Source organism: Pseudorasbora parva, chromosome 12 (assembly GCF_024679245.1).
Source record: "Pseudorasbora parva isolate DD20220531a chromosome 12, ASM2467924v1, whole genome shotgun sequence".
In the NCBI taxonomy this organism is placed as follows: Eukaryota; Metazoa; Chordata; class Actinopteri; order Cypriniformes; family Gobionidae; genus Pseudorasbora; species Pseudorasbora parva.
Window position 1 is genome coordinate 42,078,936 of NC_090183.1, and position 21,913 is coordinate 42,100,848.

At 37.7% G+C, this 21,913-nt stretch overlaps 1 protein-coding gene across 1 annotated transcript; it reads left to right on the forward strand.

The window, feature by feature from the left end:
- The first annotated feature begins 154 nt into the window (after positions 1–154).
- ahcy (adenosylhomocysteinase) lies at positions 155–20,147 on the forward strand. Its single transcript, XM_067460371.1, has 10 exons — positions 155–300; positions 2,203–2,393; positions 5,421–5,496; positions 7,489–7,641; positions 13,381–13,493; positions 13,684–13,891; positions 16,056–16,143; positions 18,607–18,724; positions 19,111–19,305; positions 19,491–20,147. The coding sequence occupies exons 1-10, from the start codon at positions 273–275 to the stop codon at positions 19,620–19,622; spliced, it is 1,302 nt and encodes a 433-aa protein (XP_067316472.1). The 5' UTR covers positions 155–272; the 3' UTR covers positions 19,623–20,147.
- The last annotated feature ends 1,766 nt before the right edge of the window (positions 20,148–21,913 follow it).

Genomic DNA, 21,913 nt, shown 5'->3' on the forward strand with positions numbered 1-21,913 from the left:
CCAAATGATATTACACAGCTTAAACCACCGTTGATTATTATTGGCTACAGTAGGGGCAAATAAATACGCCCACCATCGTTTATTTAGGGCGTGGCATATTTGGACCAATCAGAAACGCAATGCAGCCTGATCTCATGAATATTAAAAACGACCGGGTTGTACACACTTATATTCAAGTTCACATAACAGCTACCTCCTTCTGCTCTCACTCAGGTCCACAGCCGGGCTCTAGACCAACTCATATCAGGCTTACACAACGACAGAACATCAAAATGTCAGAGAAACTTCCATTCAAAGTTGGTTAGTATAAGTTAATTTGATTCTTGACTTTACATCAGGCGTAATGCTGTTCTGCACAAAAGCGTGCAGCTATGTATTTACCGCCAATGCTAATTAAGTTAGCTTATTCCTTTCTAATGATTTCTTTCAAGCTCTCTAATAGCCTCTCGATTAAGCATACGGATCTATGCAAAATGGTATTTTGTTATAATTTTAGACCGAGCATGAATTGTTGCAAATCTTTAGTTGCTAGTCCAATATAACACATGGCAGTGGAAGCGTCATTGTCAGCGCTGCCTTGCATGAGACGCTGTTGCTAACCCGCCCCCTTAAAATCACTGTTCGCGCACTAAATATCTATAGTTTATTACTATAGCCATTTTATGGTTACTAATAAAGTATTATATAAGATTTTATACCTAACACCTGTCAAACAAGCTAGCGTGGTCTAATTCGGAAGACGTGAAGATGAAAGTTTGGAAGTTGTAGTTTTTTGTGTGCAGTGGCGAATCTCCTTCGTATGAGAATTGCTTTTCTTCCGAAATACATTTCCCATAATGCAGTGGACAAATGCGCCGCCACTTTTTATTGAACGTAGTTATTCACTTTCACGAATCGGTTCTTTTGAACTGTTCGTTTTCTTGATTCGGTTCATAACAGGTCGACTGTTCTTACTTCACCACTTGGACCCTGACACCCCGGCATTGCTTTGAAGTTAAACGTCTGAAATGTAGGAAAATATCGCTGGCGATTCAGAGTTAATCTACTCGAGGTCAATCAGCAATGAATGTTACTCGCTAAAAACGGTACACTTCGATTTAGGACAAAATAAATGCACATATCTCTAAAAGTTAATCTCTTAAAGGGATAGTTCACCCCAAAAAAAAAAAAAAAAAAATGTGTCATAATTTTCTCAAGCTGAAGTTGTTCCAAACATGTATGACTTACTTTCTACTGCTGAACACAAAAGAAGACATTTTGGAGATTGTGATTAACCAAACAGTTGTTGAACCCATTGACTTCCATAGTAGGAAAATACATTGTCAATGGGGTCCGTCAACTCTTTGGTGTCTGCCATTCTTTAATATATGCCCTTTTTGGATGAACTATCCCTTTAACATATGTTGTATCTTGGCACCACCTGTCACTCAAGCAAGTCTGTTGTTGTTTTTCAGCAAACCTGTCAGATGCTCCCAGTGCAGATAAGGCAGAAGTAATTCAATAGTAAATCCAGTCAGACTTTGCTCCATAGTTTTGAAAGTTCAGAGTTCATTTTTTTCAAAATCAGTGAATGAAATGTAAAAGTTTGACTTTTCCTGACAACTGGACTGCACTTGCCGTATTTATTAATAGCAAATTCTGAAGGCTTTTTACAGGGTTCTCTTCCCATGGCCATTGGAAAATAGTTACAGAAGTATAGGACAATTATGAGAATTAATACCTTGGAAATTCCTAAAACGACATATTAACTACAGTTTGCAGTTAAAAATGTCCTTTCTGATTAAATACCATTTTCTCTTGTAATTAATTACATTTATTTGACCACTGAATACTAAGGCAGACGTGTTTTCCTCCATTATCTTTTGTGGTAGGAACACTGGAAGTAAACATAAAGTCACTGCAGGCTGAGAAAACAAATCTCTTTTTGGGTACACTCCTGGTTAAGTGTGCACATGAAACCAAGCACCATCTCCTTAACCAGTTCAAGACACGTTAGGCATGCGGTTTTGGGTGTCATCTGTTGAATTCCTCTTCTAGATGTCCAAATATGAGACTGACATTTCAAAGACCTCTTTAAATTGTATATTATAAAGGACATGTATGTCTCTTGTGATTTGTAATGAGCCAAAGACACAATCTTTACTGGTTTGTCTCGATGTAACATTTGTTTTACACACCTGTTGTCATTTTTCCTCTGTCCAGCTGATATCAGCCTGGCCGAATGGGGACGTAAAGCCATCAACATAGCTGAGAATGAGATGCCAGGTCTGATGAAGATGAGGGAGCTCTACGGCAAGACCAAACCCCTTAAAGGCGCTCGCATCGCAGGCTGTCTGCACATGACTCTACAGACCGCGGTGCTCATTGAAACCCTGACCGCATTGGGAGCTGAGGTGAGGGGAAGCAAATGCAAAAAGGAAATTAAAAAAAAAGTGCTAAAACCCAGAAATGAAAAATCTGCCATTATTTACCCAACCTCATTCCAAACTCACTATATTTGCTTGATATTTTTATTGTATTTAGGGCTGTGCGATATTGAAGAAAAATGCGATATGCGATACGATATTGCAATTAGTGTGTAAAATCTATTTAAGTTATATAAAAAAATTATTTAAAAACTAAGATTCAAACCATTTGTGTTTCACATTCTTTCTGGGAAAAGAAAGCATCGCTGCAACTTCTAAAACTGAAGCATCCCTCTTCTTATCTCAAACTAGAATTTCCCAGCCCAAGGCCATACTTCCGCTTTCTTACTTCATATTTTCTAAATAAAGTTATGAAACCAGGGCTTGACATTAAAGGGGGGGTGAAATGCTGTTTCTTGCATACTGAGCTTTTTACACTGTTAAAGACTTGGATTCTCATTCTAACATAGACAAAGTTTCAAAAACTAATGTTGGACGTTTGATGGAGTATTTCTGTGTCAAAAATACTCCTTCCGGTTTATCACAAGTTTCAGAGAGTTTTTTTCGAATATGGGTCTACTTGACGTTAATAGATCAGAAGGTCCTTGTATGTGCCGTACGGGCTCTTCTCCCGGTAGGGTGCGCACGCGCGTGACTAGAGCGAGAGAGGAAATGCACGCTGTAAACAGTAAACTCTCTCAGCTGCAGATCCAGTCGTCCGTGAACACTTATGTCGGTTATAGTCCGCGCCGCGCTCCACTTCATTCCTCCACTTTGACATTAAGCGACTTCAACGCTGCAGCACAGCATTCTGGGAAGGCAGCGCTGCATTTGAACGGATTTGAACGCAGAAATGCTTCAGTCGCATCGCAAAGTGGATCTCCACACTCCAAGAAGTGTGTTTTTGACGGAGCCGTCCCAGCGATAAAGGTTCGGTCCTGCTTTGGAAGCAGCCGGTGAGTAAAACTGCTTCAAATGTCTGTGCTGTGCTTATCATCGCATGAGTAAACATCAGTAAACGACACGATCGCGTGCTTCGTCATTCAAATGCACTAACGGACTTCATTGCTGTTCTATGTAACTTATAACGTTACACTACTCTGACGTGCAAAACCGTTTTGCTTGCTACTAAGGTTTGGTCGCATACAATAGTCCATAAACCGAATCATGTCATGTTGACAGGCCTCTAAATACAGTACATACTACGGAGACGGACGTCCTGCTGTTGCTGTTTCTATTTCAGCCTCCGAATTAGATTCTGGATTATATCTATTAGCTGAGATAGCGATGGGTTTCTCCACGCTTGAGGACGTCACCGCTTTGCGCATATGTCATTCTTTAGCTCCGCCCACACGATACGCCTCCAGGCGCTCGGTTTTTTCCGGAAAGGCTCGGTACAGCCCTTATTTCTTTTACAAATTTAATAAAACGAAAGACTTTTCGGAGATATGAAGGATGCAATACTACTCTATAGGTACTCAAGATTGACATGAGATTGACTGAAACTGAGTGTTTCACCCCCCCTTTAACTGTTTTGTTCACCAGCCACTGTAGCTAGTGGTTTTCCAATGTTAGTAACCACTCAGCATTTTCACTGGCCGCAATTTTGACATCAATACCATGGGGAAAACGGCCATATAGTTATTTTTAATATCATCTCATAATTTGGCAGGAGGTATATTAAGGCTGCTGTCACTTTAAGACCTTACGTACAGATCCATTATACTGTTACACATTTTCTTTGTCAACTCTTTACGTTCACTTAAAACAGAACTGACTGTGTTTACTTGTATACTCGCCAAGACCAGCATTTTGATATTTTGTCTGTATTTGACCGTTTCTGCTACAAAATAACTAAAAATACTAATTCTGACCTGTTTTCTCACAATTACGTAAGTCAGAAATCTGTTTTTTTTTTTTTTTTAGCCAGAATTGACTTTATACCAAGCAGTTGTGAGTTTATCTCAGAATTCCGACTTAATATCACACAGTTGTGAAAAAATAAGTAAGATTACAGAATTTTAAAAAAAAATTAGTGGCGGAAATGGGGTTCCATAGTTTAAGCCCAATAAACAGTGAAAAAACAACATCAACTTGTGAAGTACTGAGAGGCGGCTTTATGTGCGTGCAATTTCGGTGTGGGCACAACATTTGCGGGAATGAGTAAAATTATGCGTAATATGCCGAAACTCAATATTCATCCGGATCAAATATATAATAAAAAATATAACCCACCTAAGTGGCTAGAAGGAGTGACTGCATTACTGCTGAAATCCACCCTGGTTAAAGGGTTACTTCAGCGATTAGCATATGGCTTTGTATCAGTAGAAACCCTGGAGTATATTAGAATGATCCCTCCCCTCATATCCCCCTGAGACGAGAGATTTATTCATTTTATTTCTAAAAATTTATTTTCGTCAATTTGCGTCATCTGGAAAAAAAAATTGCCAGAGGCTAAAGAATACAGCCAGCAGAGGGAGCCATTTCCGCATGTTTTCAACTCGCGCATGGAGGGTGTGATCGCACTCTAAGCTCGCAGCTGCAGGCATTCATGTAAACGGAGCTATGCTGAGCAATGTAAGTGTTTTAACTTCTCAAATTAATTCCTATGAAAGTTAAGCTCCCAAAGGCATGAACTGAAAATGTGCCAGATTGAACAAGCGCTGTGAACGACTGCCGCAGTCGCGATTACCTCAGCTCTCATCAGTCACAATGATTCAGTAGCGGTGGCTTTGGGAGTGGCCTCGTAGGGCAGCGAAGCATTCTGGGAATTGTAGTCTTTCATCCCCAAGAGACAAAAATACATTTTCGGTCTTTTCTCAGTATAGAAAGCACCAAATACACAAATAATTTCACATTTCTACTACATTAATGACCCAGTTTAAATACAGATTCATCTTCCCAGCGCTGAAGTACTCCTTTAATGGGCGTTAATGTAAAGCCCTGCATGGAGCTATGTATAAAGTTTAAATAAGTCACATGACTCATTCCTTCTCCTTGTTCTGTCTGCTGCAGGTCCAGTGGTCCAGCTGTAACATCTTCTCTACCCAGGATCACGCAGCGGCAGCCATTGCTAAGACTGGCATTCCAGGTAACAGGTGCTGTTGTGCTGCGCTGTCGGGTCTGTTCCATAACCACGGCTCTGGTGTAATCCTGCCGACTGTTTGCTCTAAAGCTGCGCAATCAAATGTAGATAAGAGGAGCCGCGGGTTTAGACACACATCCTGCTTAAAGCATGTGCTCTATAGCAGAGTAAAACCTAGAATCAGCACAAGTGAGTTTAATCAATAGATTTGACTCAACAGTTTTGAAGGACTAACTTGCAAGATCGGGCAGGCAAAGACAGCTTTATCAACCTAATCATTACAGCTTTCAGTTGACAAAAGACTTCCCAAGCAGTTTTCAAGTACTGATACCTAGAAAGGCGTTCAAGCTGAATGATTTTTAGGATGAAAGATGGAAACTTTATAGCAAAATGCTTTTGATTTCATATGGTAAATGCCTTTTTGAGTCTTTTCTTAGGCAGCAACTTCAATACTCAAGTAAGCATAAAAAATACACATGTATTATATTATAATAACACATGCTTATTGGGTGAACTGGTCTGTTTTTAGTTAGATTAAATAGCTAAACCATGTTTCAGTATACAATGAATTCAAAATATTTATCTATATTTCTCTCTCTTTGTCTGCTGTCTTGGATGGATTTTTTTCACTGCTTACAGTGCATTACGAGATTGGCTTCTACACAAAGAATAAGCCTTAAGAAGGTACTTTAGAAGGCAGCATAATTACGCTGACAACCTTTTGCAGCTGCTCTTGTGTCAGGAGCTTGACTGCATTCAAATCTGCTTACTAGCTCACTAGGTGTGGAACAGAGCCGATGAGTACTAGTTAAGACCTTTGAGCAACAATTGCATGCTTTTTGGGGTCTTTTTTGTGACTAAATTGCATTTTAAGGATGTTTAAACTGAGAACTGAGGTGGTTTCCAGTAAACATGTCAGAACTAGTGTTGATGTTGAGTACATTTCCTTGCCAAAAAACAGTCAAATATATTGATATAACCAAAACAGTAGTGGTGAACAACATATGCTACTGCTCAAAAGTTTGGGGTTAGTAAGAATTTTTTCTCTTAAGTGTGTTATGGTCAACAAGGCTGCATATATTTGATTAAAAAAATGAATCTTGTGAATATTACTACAATTTAAAATAACTGTTTTCCATTTTAATACATTTTAAAATGTAATTGCATTTAGCAATGCTAAATTTTCATATTCAGTGTTACATGATTTTTCAGAAATCATTCTAATATGAGGATTTGCTGCTTAAGAAACATATTTTATCTTCGTTCAAAATGGTTGCTTTTTTGTGAAAACCATGATGATTTTTTTTTAGGATATTTGAAATAGAAATATATTGTAATATGTTTTACTGCCACTTTTGATTAATTTAATGCTTCCTTGCTAAATCAAAGTATTAAATTCCTTATTTAAAAGACCCCAGATTTTTGAATGGTAGTGTTCATAATGCCACTTTTTTAATTGGTGATTTTGCATGCACTAAATCCAAATGCATTGCATTTAAACCATTTGAAAGTTGATGGATTTGCATTTTGTGTGAACTGTCAAATCATTTGCAGTGATGACGGAGGGTATGTCCATTGCTTATGTAGCTGTATTTCTCTAATTGTTATACCGGATAAAAAATAATGCCACATTAAAATACAAATAAAATGCATATTTAGAGCTTGTTGTGGTTCTGAAATGAGCAGATTTACAGCTACTGACAGCGTTCTCTCCACTTTGTACTTAATGCATTCTGTCAAAGAACCACTTACTTAGACTGTGAAACACCTGTTTGACATGCAACATTTATTCCTGTAAAATGGCAAATCATTTATTTTTGTTTGACATTTAAGTGGCAGGAAAACTTGCAATCAGATTGAATATACAGGTGCACTCGAGCACAAACTTAGCAAACCCAGTGCAGTGACCATTTCTTGCTTGTAAGTATTTGTAGTAGACGGACACATTTCTGATGCACATTTTATTGTCTAATGTGTGTATTGTTTGTTTTGTTGTAGTGTATGCCTGGAAGGGCGAGACTGATGAAGAGTATGTGTGGTGCATTGAGCAGACCATCTACTTCAAGGACGGTCAGCCTCTTAACATGATTCTGGACGACGGTGGAGATTTGACCAACATGGTGCACCAGAAATACCCCAAACTGCTTGCAGGTATGTTCTCTCATCATCTTGAACAGCCAGAGGACATTTAGACTACTCGTAGAGTACTTCATTACCCCATTGTCTGGATTTCCAATGCGAGTAAAACACTCACATGCAACTAAATCTTCACTCTGCGCGACTAAAGCCCCATTCGCACGGCATTAGTATTATCTGGGGACCTCTGGTGATTTGTAATAATTGCAGAGAATGTCTGTGATCTTAATCCTGTGCGAATCAGCCATGTCTGTAATTTGTAAAGTAAAAATTCCCCCGCAAATTACCTACCATATTTCGCCGAACACCGAGGTCCTGTGATAATAGTAGTCCCATGCGAATCGACATCTCTGTGATTTGGCCAGGATTAGGCGGATCGTATATAATTTTTGCTTCCTGTGAGCATTTCTATCTTTATCTTTCACGAAGAATAAAGTCTGCATTCATAATGCGCACCGTTATGAGGATTATACTTTCACTTTAGAATGATTATCAATTTGGGATTAATCTGATTGAATTGTGTGTTTAATATTAACATCAATACTGTTCTTAATGAAAAACAGAACAGTACAATGACAAGCTTGTTTAAATAGGCGCTTTTACATTTAGTTTTGAAACCGCCGTGTGTCAGCTTCTCACTCGTGATAAATGAAATCTGATTCCTGCCGCTGGTCTGAGCTCAGTTCATGGCGTCTGTTCACTAACTGAACGAAATGATGTTTATTAATTAGATTACTGTAAAATAATCAAAACGATATCGATGCCTATTTATGATTTCATACAGCTATATAACGAAGTCTTGAGATCATATCCGGGAGAAGTCAGTAAATTCGAGTAAAATCACAGGCTTTGCTTATCCCGTGCGAATGCGCCACGCAAAACTCAGATGTGGGGAAGTCATTTCTAAATCACAGAGGTCCCTAGATAATACTAATCCCGTGCGAATAGTGCTTAAGTAATATCTATCATTTGCTATTGGCTAATAAATTCTTAGATTTAAATTGTGTGTGTGTGTGTGTTAGAGGCTAGTATAAGTTTAGCATAGCTATATTTTCACTCGCTGAACACTGAGCACTTGAGTTTTGCTCTGTGCCATTTCAGTTCATTTCAGCTCAACGGATGCGCAGTGTACATGATGTAAACTCTAGTGCAGTAGTTTTCAAACTTTTCTAAGAGTGACTGTCTTTTTTTATTTTTTATTGTTGTGACCCATATATAGGCTTACAACCATTTACATTCAAACAAGTCAAGCCAAGCATAAGAATACTTGCATAAAATGGCCATTTGACTGAATTCTGCATTTAACCACTAGATGGCACAAATTTAGCTCAGCACTTTTCCACACATCTGCTTTTTGATCCTTGATGCATTCGCAACATTCTGCACTTTGATCTAGCCATAAATGTGATGCTAATTAACTGGTAAACCAACAATAATTTTAACCAATATTTTGTTGCATGCTTAAAAATACACAACAAATATATAGTTTTTATGCTTTTGAGAGAAAGAAAAAAAAGGAAAGTCACACAAGTTGCATTTTAATGCATTCAGAAATAATACCAGTAAATACAGTGCAATGTTGTAATGTAGCCTACTATAATAACTACAAACACAGCTATAGGCTATTTTAGTTCCCCTTACTCCACAACAAATCCTTTAAATGTAACTGTATTCAGAACAGATCAAGAATTAAAAACTATATATGTAGGCTAAAGGCTATAAACAAGCCAAACTAAATAACTGAATGAGTAACTGAAAGTAACCAGTGTTGGGCTCACCTAGCCTAACTCATTCCAATCCAAATGTTTCCATATTTGCAAATGTATTTGGATGTGAAACCATTATTAATTATAGGCTTTGTATTTCACTCGTGTCCCAATATTGATGAAAAATCATCCTCTTCACATGCGCAAAAATGTGCTTGGAAACACCACAGCGACGGTGCTAACGCTGAACGGCACGGATTCTACTATTGGCCATTTAAACTAAGGCCCCGTCCACATGAAGCCAGAGCTTTTCGTATCTTTTTTCCCCTCGTTTCAAGAAACGAGAGCTATGAAAACGACTCAAAATGATGTAGCATGTATGCCAGGTCAGTGTGTGGCAATAATTCTTGCACAGAAATACACTAAAAACAGAGAAGAAGAGTTGTGGATAGAAGGGGTATTAGCAGTGGTTGGAAGTGAGGCACAATCTCACAATAAAAGAACAATAAATACATTTGCTACTTCACAGATGTGTTTTATTAATGCCTACCCCGACCCTAAACATACCCTTACAATAATGCAAATATGGTAATTAAATGACGCGATATTGATGTGCGCATGCCAAGCGGCAACCTCCCGCGATCTCTCTTGAAGCCAATACGGAAGTAATGTAAACTGTAATTCCTAAACTGGCCGCTAGAGGCAGGCTCCAGAAGGAAGCAGAATCTCATTGAGCCCCATGTTAAAATTCTCAAATTTACAGCAGAAAAAAACATGTTTACAGCCTGGTCCAAATTGTGGTTTTGGCCTATAAGGTTAGTTTTGACCTTCATGACAACTGTGAGGGGGGTGAATTTTTTTTATAACTCATTCGTTTACGTTATATAAAGCCTTAAAGTTCTGCATAATTAAGGGCGTGGTTACAGGTGGATAGCCATTTATCTGCCGTCTATTGTCATTGCGTCACCTCAGCTCCGCGCACATCCCGCCTTTTTGCCCATTTTCTGTTATCCGGGAGTGACATGCGATGACTCACTCACAAGATGGCAACGCCCAGCTCGCCCCTACTTTAAGCTTCAGAACGGCTTATCAGAATCCTATGGGTGACGTCACGGACACTACGTCCATATTTTTTTACAGTCTATGGCGCATGCCCAGTGCCCGTAGTTGTATCCCTTAACTCTTTCATCGTGCTGTACACACGAAAACGGAAGATTGTCGTTTTCAGATTTGCCCACTTTCAAAAGACCCGGTTTAAAAAAATATCAGATTCATGCTTCCAAAACGCCGGATCTGTGTGGACGAAACGCTGATACGGTACAAAATGTATACATATACAGCTAAACATGTCTCCGTGTGGACGGGGCCTGAGCTGTGTACCTTTTTAAGTTGACTATTTTTATTTTGATAATGAACAGGCAGCGATGTCAAGTTTGCAATGCTGGAATATGTTGTGTGTGCGTGTGAGGCGCCGGCGCTGTGCTTCTCACACACAAAAAGAGAGAGCGAGAGTCACGCAACATGTACATTATATTCTTTGTTATATTTTCCTGTCAAAATAACAGTACATTCAGAATTAGAACAAGCAGAAGGTATACCAGTTTCTCCTGTAGTGGGCAGGACTAATGTGCAAACGGCAATCTTATTGGCTGGTGCTCATTTGTTCTGATTTCAGCAAATAATTAAATTTTTCAATTTAATATTCATGAACCAAGCAGCTTATCAATCTTTAGTGCGTTGTATATTGTTATTAGCAGTAGAATTAGTTGTAGTAGTATAGTATAATAGTATTGTATACATTTTTAACAATATTTACTAGATAGATAGATAGATAGATAGATAGATAGATAGATAGATAGATAGATAGATAGATAGATAGATAGATAGATAGATAGATAGATGAAATGATTTTGAAAATAATACGGTAATACATACAGAAACACTAAATGACCAACACTATCTTAAGCACCACCACCAGTCCTAAGTTCAGTTAAAATGACAAATATGCATTCATACATGGTTACCACATTTTAGTTCTAATTTCTTAGTGTTTGCCAGAAGAAGTCCATGGCAGCTGCCGATGCCACCGGAAGTGGCGCTGCAACCTGCCGCTGCCAGAGGGAGCACCAGGCCCTGCTGAGAGTAACAGTACTTTTGGCCCACAGATGCTGCTCATACTGTTGGACTGCTGTTTTATGGCCACTAGATGGCAGGCTAATCCATGAACAAGCCATTACATTCTTGACCTATAGCAAAAGAAAGAATCCTTCAATAGGAGCAATCACAAATATGAAACTTATAATATTAGCGTTCCTGGATAATTGAAAAGCATTATGATACATGGGGAATGGGAAGTTCCCAAAAGTTCCTTTTCTTTTTTATCACCGTGTGGACTGTGAAGATGATGTGGTGTCAGTTTGACTCTATAAATGTCAAATTTATGAGGCTACTCTATTTGACCTCTACCCTTTAGTAGGGTTAATCATCTGGGCCGGTAAAATAAAGGTCAGCTCTCTGATTCTAGGTAGGGGTCATTGAACCATTAAAATAATGCTTTTAAACTTTTTTTTTTTTTTTTTTTTTTTTTACTAGGTCGCTCCGAGTCCCCCAGACTCAGTGAACTGTGAATGGCATCTAAAACTCATCCCAAATGTTGCATTTCTCTATCAAACAAGGGCCTGTTTAAAAAGATACTTTATAGTCTTGCTGGTTATTACACTTTCTATTTATTAAATTATCCTTTAAAAAAATAATTAAATATTAGATTTATATATATATATATATATATATATATATATATATATATATATATATATATATATATATATATATATATATATATTATATGATTTATTTTTCAATATTAAATATATATATATATATATATATATATATATATATATATATATATATATATATATTAAATTAGCAATGAAATTAAATAAAATAGTTATAGTTTCTGTGTGTATAGTATATAATAACTGGGTGGAAATTGGAAGTCACTTCTGTTTAATAAAAAACCCTGAAATACACAGGACTCTTATTTTGAAATGCATATGCTATATTATTTCAGGCTGCTCATTCAAATTCAGATATAAAATGCATGAACAAATGCATCTTACAACCATTATAAGCACAGTAAAGTAAACATTGTCATAATTGATCAGCATTAGTCACTTTTCATCAAGACGCTTGTTATAACATTTAAGAATTGTTTTTATTCGCACGTATGCCAAAAGGCATTGTACAGTCTCCACACATCTGTTTTTGTTTGCAAATGTGAGTGAAATGGTCGCACTTTCGAGCCCTGTAATAGCCGATCTCGGAGCCACTTTATATTAGGTGGCCTTAACTACTATGTACTAACATTGTAATTAATCATTTGATACAATGCACTTATTGTGTACATACATGTTTTTTTACATTGTACTTACATTTTTAAAATGCCTGCATGTAATTACGTCTGTAATTAATTTCTGTAGTTACATTTGTAATTATACAGTTGGCACTTCCCTTACACCTAACCCTACCCTTAAACTTACTATCACCACACCTGTCCCTAACTCTACCTGTATCCCATCTTAATATCAGCAAAAGGTGTTTTGCGATACAACTTGAACACAGTAAGTACATTGTACTTATTTTTTGATGTAAGTACATAGTACTTAAGGCTACCTAATATAAAGTGGGGCCCCGGTCTCTTCGTGAAACGGCACTAAATAAATGCAGTGATTTTGCGCCTCAGGTTTTCGGTGGCTTAGTGCCTAAAATGTTTCCACATAGAGTTATGTTAATACTTTTGGCTTCTGAGCTATACTTCATTTTCCACTGAGGCTAAAGTTGTCAGAAGGTGTGTGTGACAGTCACTAATCTTTCCTTAAGTAGATGGTTGAAATGTCTTGGATTTGATTTGGTTACATCAGTTACACCAGTGAAGGTCAAGCTAACCTACACAAAAATACAATTTATAGTGAATTCGACATTCCTTCCCAACAGATGCTCTTAGTTTTAAAATTTACGAAATGTTTCTTTCTGGTTAATCTCGCAGGAATCAAGGGCATCTCTGAGGAGACCACAACAGGAGTTCACAACCTCTACAAGATGATGAAGAAGGGAGATCTTAAAGTTCCTGCCATCAATGTCAACGACTCCGTCACTAAGGTAAACTTTTATTACCACAATATAATAACATCACATGGTGTTATCCTGTTACTCCCTATGGGCGTTTGATGATTTGTTTTGTTCAAATGTAAGCGGTTTGTGCATGGTTATAAAATTATGACAGTTATTTGGGAATGACAAATAACCTAAAATATATAATAACCCAAATAACCCCCCCACCTCCCTTTAGAGTAAGTTTGACAACCTGTATGGCTGCCGCGAGTCTTTGATTGACGGCATCAAGCGAGCCACAGATGTGATGATTGCCGGTAAGGTGGCTGTGGTGGCCGGGTACGGTGACGTCGGTAAGGGCTGCGTTCAGGCCCTACGAGGCTTCGGTGCCAGAGTCATTGTCACGGAGATCGATCCCATCAACGCTCTGCAGGCGGCTATGGAGGGTATGGACCTTTTGTTTGTGTGTGTGTGTGTGTGTGTGTGGGCGTGGGCATGTTTTTGTGACATATGAGGACACAAATGTGTATAATGACATGGTAATGACACTGGTATTACAAGGAGAGGGTGAAATATGAGGACATTGGCCATGTCCCCACTTTTCAAAATGCTTATAAATCATTCAGATACACAAATCATGAGTTTATTTTTTTAGAAAGTAAAAATGCAGAATGTTTCCAGTGATGGGTAGGTTTAGGGGCAGGGACAGTGTAAGGGGACAGAAAATACGGTTTGTACAGTATAAAAACCATTATGCCTATGGACTGTCCTCATATGTCACAAAAACAACCGTGTGTGTGTGTGTGTGTGTGTGTGTGTGTGTGTGTGTGTGTGTGTGTGTGTGTGTGTGTGCATGCGTGCAGGGGGGGGTTCCTTTCCTTTTTCCTTTCCCCTTCCCCCTCCCCTTTGCGTCTTTTAAACGCAAAATTATCGCTAAACTTAAAAGGTTTCACAAAAATATGTATTATTATTATTATATGTTTGAATTATCCCTGATTTAATTAAAGGCACAGTATGTATTTTTCCCCCGCTAGAGGTTGTTTATTCAGTACAAAGGGTTAGCTTGATGATGCTGTGAGAGCGTGGAATCATGGGAGTTGGTCTTAATTCTTCACAGCCGATGGATAGGAATCCAGAAATCATGTTCAATGAGCGAATGTATTATTAAGTTTTATTAGCTAAGTTTTATTAGCGTTATGGTGATATGAAGCAGGGCGTGCCGAGAGCCCTTAGGAGCGAATGCTAATGAGAGACTTGCGTGAAACACTGCTCTCTGAGCTTTTATTATGCTTATGCTGCAGTCTGTATTACATGGTTAAAACAATCATACTAAATTAATTTGAGTGTGTTAAAAGTTTTGTTATAATGTGCATTCGTTCTGTGGCTGCTATGAGAGACTTGTTGCGCTTTGCAGTAATCTCACTCGTATTAATAAAAACAGGATGACTAAATGGCATGCAGTTCATTTTAAAATATAATGTATGATGGAGAAAGCTCTCTCTGATATGCTTTGTTAGCCACTTGATAAAATAGTGTCATGGTAAAAACTTGGTGAATCAAGAAAACAAGTGATTCACTTGCGCTCTTCTTCAGAAACCAAGGAAAGTGTGACTATGATGTCTGTGGACCGTGTCACACGTTAAAATAGCTGATTTCTCTGGATATGCTGGTCAACAAAATAGAAAACATTGCTAAGGTTTCTGGATCTTACATATTGTGCCTTTAGGTTGTATTATTAGGAGGATACAGAAGCCAGTGCGTGGTCTGTGTGAAACATAGCAAAAGCAAACCTTTCTCGCCTGTTGTCTCGCATAAGCTCCAAGGACCGGACAAAATGAATAAGAAATATTTTTCTCTATTATGTTGTTAGACTGTTTACTTGATTACTGAATTACTTAAGAACTTTTACTTCTATTAGGCAAGTATTTGTTTTTGCTGTAGTTTGCTTTATAGGGTTATATTGGCCACCCTTAGTGAACATGTTAATAAAGCTAGATGGTACATCGTTAGATTAGCCTAGCAAGCAATTACTATAACCTTTTTTTTTATATATATATTATTTCCAATTTTTGAAGACTGCGTAATGCCTTGCACCGCACTCAGTATCCAACTTTTTTTTCCATAAATTGTCTTAAAATTAAAAATGTATTTGAATTGGGTTATAATTTATTCATTTTGTTTGTCAAATGTCATGTGTGTCTATTGTGTAAGTTCGTTTTATTGCATATTATATAAGGATTTAATATAGTAATTGTGTGTCCTACTTATTTAATTTTAGGGGAAATGGTCTAATTTATTAAATATTAAGTAAAATATCAGTTATAAATATATCAGCTTTATATCGGGCATATCAGCATCGCCATCATAAGAAAAATCAGTATCTCAACTATTCTGAAACTAGCCTGGCTCCACTCGACACCACTACTGTTTTCAGCATTTTCAGTCAAAGAGCCCATAATAAATCAGCTTTTATTTTTAAAGTCTGTATGAAAATGTATTTTGAAGGTTGCTGTAACCGCATGCCAGGCTAGTTTCAGAATAGTTGAAATTTCAAATATTTTTATTGGCTGCCTGACTGCATTTGTGGATCATTTGACTCTCGTTACACAGGCTATGAGGTGACCACCATGGATGAGGCCTGCAAAGAAGGAAACATCTTTGTGACCACCACTGGCTGTGAGGACATCCTTCTTGGCAGGTTTGTGCAACATTAATCAAAAGGATACCAACTAACAGATGTCAAGCACGAATGTGTGCATTTCAGTATTCGGTGTCCTCTCGAGAACTGAGCAAATTATGTTTCTGATTCAAATTCCAGTTTCATAATGATGATGTTATTTTAAAATGGATCAAACGGAAAGCATTTTAAAAACAATTACTGTAACAATTTCAGCAGCCTTTTGCCCAATGATGAGATTTTTTTTCTTTTCTTTTTTAGAGTAATAAATCAAAACATAATTTATTACACAACAGGTTATTACCCAATCAAATTGATTGCATCTAGCAACATCAATGTCTTTAAAAACATACCGTGGACTTGGTTTGTCTCAGTATTACAACATTTTTGGTTTATTGTGGACAAATCACCTGTGTATGTTATTTCATAACATACATTGAAACATTGTCTTTGTAATCTTCAGTCTGTCACTTAGGCAGCCTGGCTGTTGGATGTTAGCTATAATAGCCAGTTAGCTGTTTATACAAACACTCGTTTACTGTAGGTCTGGCTCCATTCTGGTATGAAATGCCTGCTTTTCATAATCCAATCAATTCTAGATGGATGAAATCAAGTTGTTTTTTCCCTCATTGACCATCCTACAGATATTCACACAACAGTTCAGAAGTTTGTAGTCGGTATTTTAAAAAAAACAAATCTCATGCTCAACAAGGCTGCAATTATTTGATCAAACATACAGTAGAAACGGTAATATTATGAAATATATTTACAATTTAAAATAACTAATTTCTATTTGAATATATTTTAAAATGTAATTTATTCCTGCAATCAAAGCTGTATTTTCAGCATCATTGCTCCAGTCTTCAGTGTCACACGATCCTTCAGAAATCATTCCATGATGATGATTTGCTGCTCAAGCAACATTTCTGACTATTATCAATGTTGAAAACCTTCTTTACAGTTTTTATAAATGTCTCTACTGTCCAGTGTTGTTTTAAAATGAGGCAAAGTCCTTTACTTTTATATACATCAAATGTAAATTCATGGCTATTACACTTAATGTTCCTGGTTAAATAAATATTACATAAAAAAGATGGACCAAATACAATTCTATTTTGTATTTTTACACTAAATATGTTAATGGTCTATTAAAAACATGTGTAGATTTAATCAAGTTAGTGGTTTTATGTATTTTTTCATTTATTCCAAATGAGTGCTGAGTTGTTTGATTACTTTTCAATTAATCATTGTATGAACGCATCATCTTCATTCATGCTGATTCAAGAGTGTGCATGAAAACGAGGGGAGGTATGCCTCCTCTCACGTGCCTCCCCCATTCATTCTCAGTTGCGTTATTTAGTTTTTGTAATATTGAGGGTTTTTTTTTTTTTTTTTTTTGAGGAGGCGCTGCCTCCCTTGCCTCCTCAGAGTAAACGCCCCTGCTACTGTCACTTTTGATCGTTAAATGCATTCTTGCTGAATAAAAGTATTCATTTCTTTAAAAAAAAAACGTCCCAGACTTTTGAATGGAGTGTATTTATATTTATTTACAGTTCAGGCTCGTGGCAAAAAAATTCAGGTTCACACTTCCAGAACACTAACACCGCCTGATTCGTTGGAAACCTTGCTAAAAATATGTATTGAATTCTCAGTCGACGGCATCTGCGTATAAGGATGTCATCCGGCACAGCGTGAAAGTTAGTCAACAATGAATCCTTTCAACATGGTGAAATGGGCTTCTGCGTGTAACAGGCAGGGAAATTCATGTGCGGTGAAAGGACCCCCGGGCCTGCAATCAAACACGCTCAGCATGAGATCTGGCTACACTATGCAGTGCGTGTTGAGATTCATGCACGTATGCGCTGTATTCTATGCTTATCTGATGTTTAAATGTGGAGGTGAGCCGGTGGGTTCTGATGGGGTGTGGGCCTCTGTGATAAATGGCAGGGATGAGTACGCGCAGAGGCCAGTAAAGCACAGCTGCTGTTTGGTATTATTTACAGATGTGAGAACTGTGTCTTCGATTCTCTGGAAGTTTTCTGAGCTGATGGGACATGGTTAAAGGCTGGCAATCTGGAAATGTCTGTCTGGCACCAGTTAAGCAAATGCAATCCAGGTGAATAGACTATGAAAAATTGAGGTGAAATATTTTGAACTTACATTTTTACGCAAGTCCTAGAAACGTGATCGCCCACCTCTGCTCGAAAAGGCATATGATTTGAGGCATCATCCGTGGCTGTAGAATAAACGGTGCAGGACAAGTGACTCGTCAAGTTTAATATTACTGTAAGTGGTTTGATCGAAATGCCAAAGCAAAAATGGATTTTAAAAATGGACAAATTTATTTAATGTTTGGTACCACATGGCTGACCATCGTTCTAGATTGTTTTGATATCACTGATAAGTGCCAAGACGTGTTTGAAATGTTGTTTGTCTTTGTCATTACTCAGTCAGGGTGTTCATATGAGTTTTCTTTCCGTACAGACACTTTGAGCACATGAAGGATGATGCCATCGTCTGCAACATTGGCCACTTTGACTGCGAGATCGACGTGAAGTGGCTCAATGAACATGCAGCGGAGAAGATCAACGTCAAACCCCAGGTACACGATCAATATTGGCTGCCTGCCACGCAAGACTGAACAGGCTAGGGGTTGATCGTAATGCGTTTCTTTTTTGGTTGTTTTAACCAGGAATTAGAATTCAAAATAGCAGCCGGCTATCAGTGGGTACCGGGACTGCAGATATCATTGTAGGGAAAATCCAAAATCCACACCTTTCATCGTCACTTTAAATCCAATACAGCTTTTGTGGGGCAGATTCACGAACCCCTGGTTAAAATAAAGCTTGCTCAAATAGTAAAAGAAAAACGTGCCTAATTCAAAACCAACCTACTATCTAAACACACAATCCTGGCCTTATTTCCTGCAGACATAACCCCAAAATCCTGCTTTTGAATGTCCTGATATGATTCTCCCCTTTTACACAGGTTGACCGTTACCGCATGAAAAATGGCCGTCACATCATTATTTTGGCAGAGGGGCGTCTGGTGAACCTGGGCTGTGCCATGGGCCATCCGAGCTTTGTGATGAGCAACTCATTCACCAACCAGGTCCTTGCCCAGATTGAGCTGTGGACTAACACCAGCAAATACCCACTGGGAGTATACTTCCTGCCAAAGAAGGTAAAGTATCTTCATGTAGACTACAAATACAGATGCTCAAGAGTCATACTGTCTGTTAATATGAACGATATCCAGATTTTTAGAGTGTAAACGGGTTACTTAAATAACAAGCCAAGAATCATATCAGGTATGCATGAATATATGAAATGTACATATTCCTCATTATGTCCTTTGTGCATGTGTAGCTGGATGAGGAGGTAGCAGCCGCACACTTGGACAAGCTCGGCGTCAAACTGACCAAACTTACAGAGAAGCAAGCCAAATATTTGGGTCTGCCCCTTGAAGGTCCCTTCAAACCGGACCACTACCGCTACTAAGTAGCTTTGACCAATCACAGCTTCAGCTGTGGATGGGGATGGACTACACAATCATTGGCGGTTGTGCCACTTATCTTTGTGGCTCTAATAGTGCTTAATCGTGTCTCTCTCTCTCATCACGAGTGCCTGCGAGCTCTCACCAACACTTTTTTTGCATTGATATCAAGTGTAATGCTAACTTGTGAACACATTGTCACTGTCTCATTTGCATTCCCTGTTTTAGTATACGGTTATATTAAAAAGCGAAACACAAAATTCTTCCATTAGGTCAGTTATTTGATGCCCCTCAGTAAATGAATATGCTGGCACGTTTTGGTTCTAGTTTGTCAGGTAACTATGAATTAAGCGAGGCACAGCCTTTTGGCCATCTATACATTTGTAAACCTGTTAAAATAATGAAAATGATGGGGACATTTTTTTAATTCTCTGTTAGCAAGCTGTGAGTTTAAGTGGGACTGGGTAGCTCGTCCTGTTTCATTACATCCACTCATGAAGACCTGATGAAATAAATATATCTGACTGTAATATGCCTTGTTTACTTGTTAATCCTTTATTTGAGCATAGCATTAGGAGACTGAAGACTGTGTTAAGAGTAGAAGATTAACTGGTGAGATGCATAAACATCGGTAATTAATCAATATTGCTATTGCTTGGGAATCTGAAAAAATGCCAAAGCCCACGTATATATTTTACTTAAGCATGTAAATTGTGTGCATTGTTATATAAAGGAATATGATAAAATGGACAAATATCTATTACAACCCATTCTTGGGATTTTTAGAGACTAGTAAGCAACCTCTTAGCAAAGCCATAACCACACAAAGCACTCTAGTAATGGCCAATACAAATTTGAAAATTAGATTGAAAATAAAAATGGAAATGTTTCTTTCACAACCATCTGAAATAAATGCTTAATTTGAAGTACTGAAATGACTAAAACTAATAATAATTTAAATTAAATATTAATTTAAAGCTATTTTTTTTACAAAAGCACAAAATTACTATGGAAGTCAATGGGGTCCAGAAATGTCAAAATATAATCTTTTGTTCAGCAAAAGAAAGAAATTCATACATGTTTGGAACGACATGAGCGCAAGTAAATGACAATTTTCACTTTTAGGTGAACTATCCCGTCAAACGAAAACAAGAAGTCCTCGCTGCAGCCTGTAGCACGATGACGTTGCTGGATCAGATCCAACGCGTACTGGACGCGCATGCGCGGTGGTTTCATTCACAATTCGATGACGTCATATACGCATGCGCAGAAGAGTTTTGGTGGATAGATAAATACTCAAACCGCTCGCGCAAAAATAACGATTAATAACATGCACACGCCATCAGGACACACGTTTTGCATTTTCCCTTGAATGTGTAGGCTACTGGTATTTTAAAGTTCTTTACAGATCGTGTTGCATTGAGGATTAAAATAACAGAGACAATTACTTGACTCATTTTTCCTTCCACTCAACAGGAAGTACGATCAGAATATATAAATTTAACTGTTTTGGATGCATGTACAGCGAAACTAGGATAATTTAAGCATCACATTTATGAAAAGATGATTTATTAATCAATAATTACTTAATACTATTTATCAGTACTACAACTACACAGTTTAGAACATCATCTATATACAATAATGATCATACATTATGACTAGCGCATACGCATTATAAATTAACTCAGAGATCTGTATGAATGACATTGCCATAACGATCCACCATCCAGTACGTATTGGATCTGATCCAGCAACGTCATCGTGCTACAGGCTGCAGCGAGGGGTGTCTCAACGAAAATGGAAAAAATATAAGCTGATTCAAAATATGAATAAATAAATATTATAATGTATAAATAATACTGGTAAGCACATATTAAAGACAACCTTAGCAACAGCCTGGCGTTGAGGCAGCGAGTTTTACATTGCTCACATTGAAAAGAATTCGACAACATAATTCCTATAATTGATCATTTATAAGAAATTAGGGTTTGGGTTGAATATAAACTTTCTTTTCTTTCATGACTGATGTAAAATAATATCAGATTTAAGTGGTTGTTGAAATGTTATTTCAGGTCATCTTGGCAACCTAAAGCTATTCTTGTGACTGTTTAACAGAAATACTGTGTGAATGTTATTTTCCCGTCATCCTTTATGGACCCTCATGTCATTCTGCAGGACTTGCTTTCTTCTCTGGAACACAAAAAAACAAGATATTTGTCCGTAGAATTGAAGTCTATGGTGGCCAATGTTGTTTGTACCCCACTGACATTTAAATATGTCTCAGTGAAGGGAA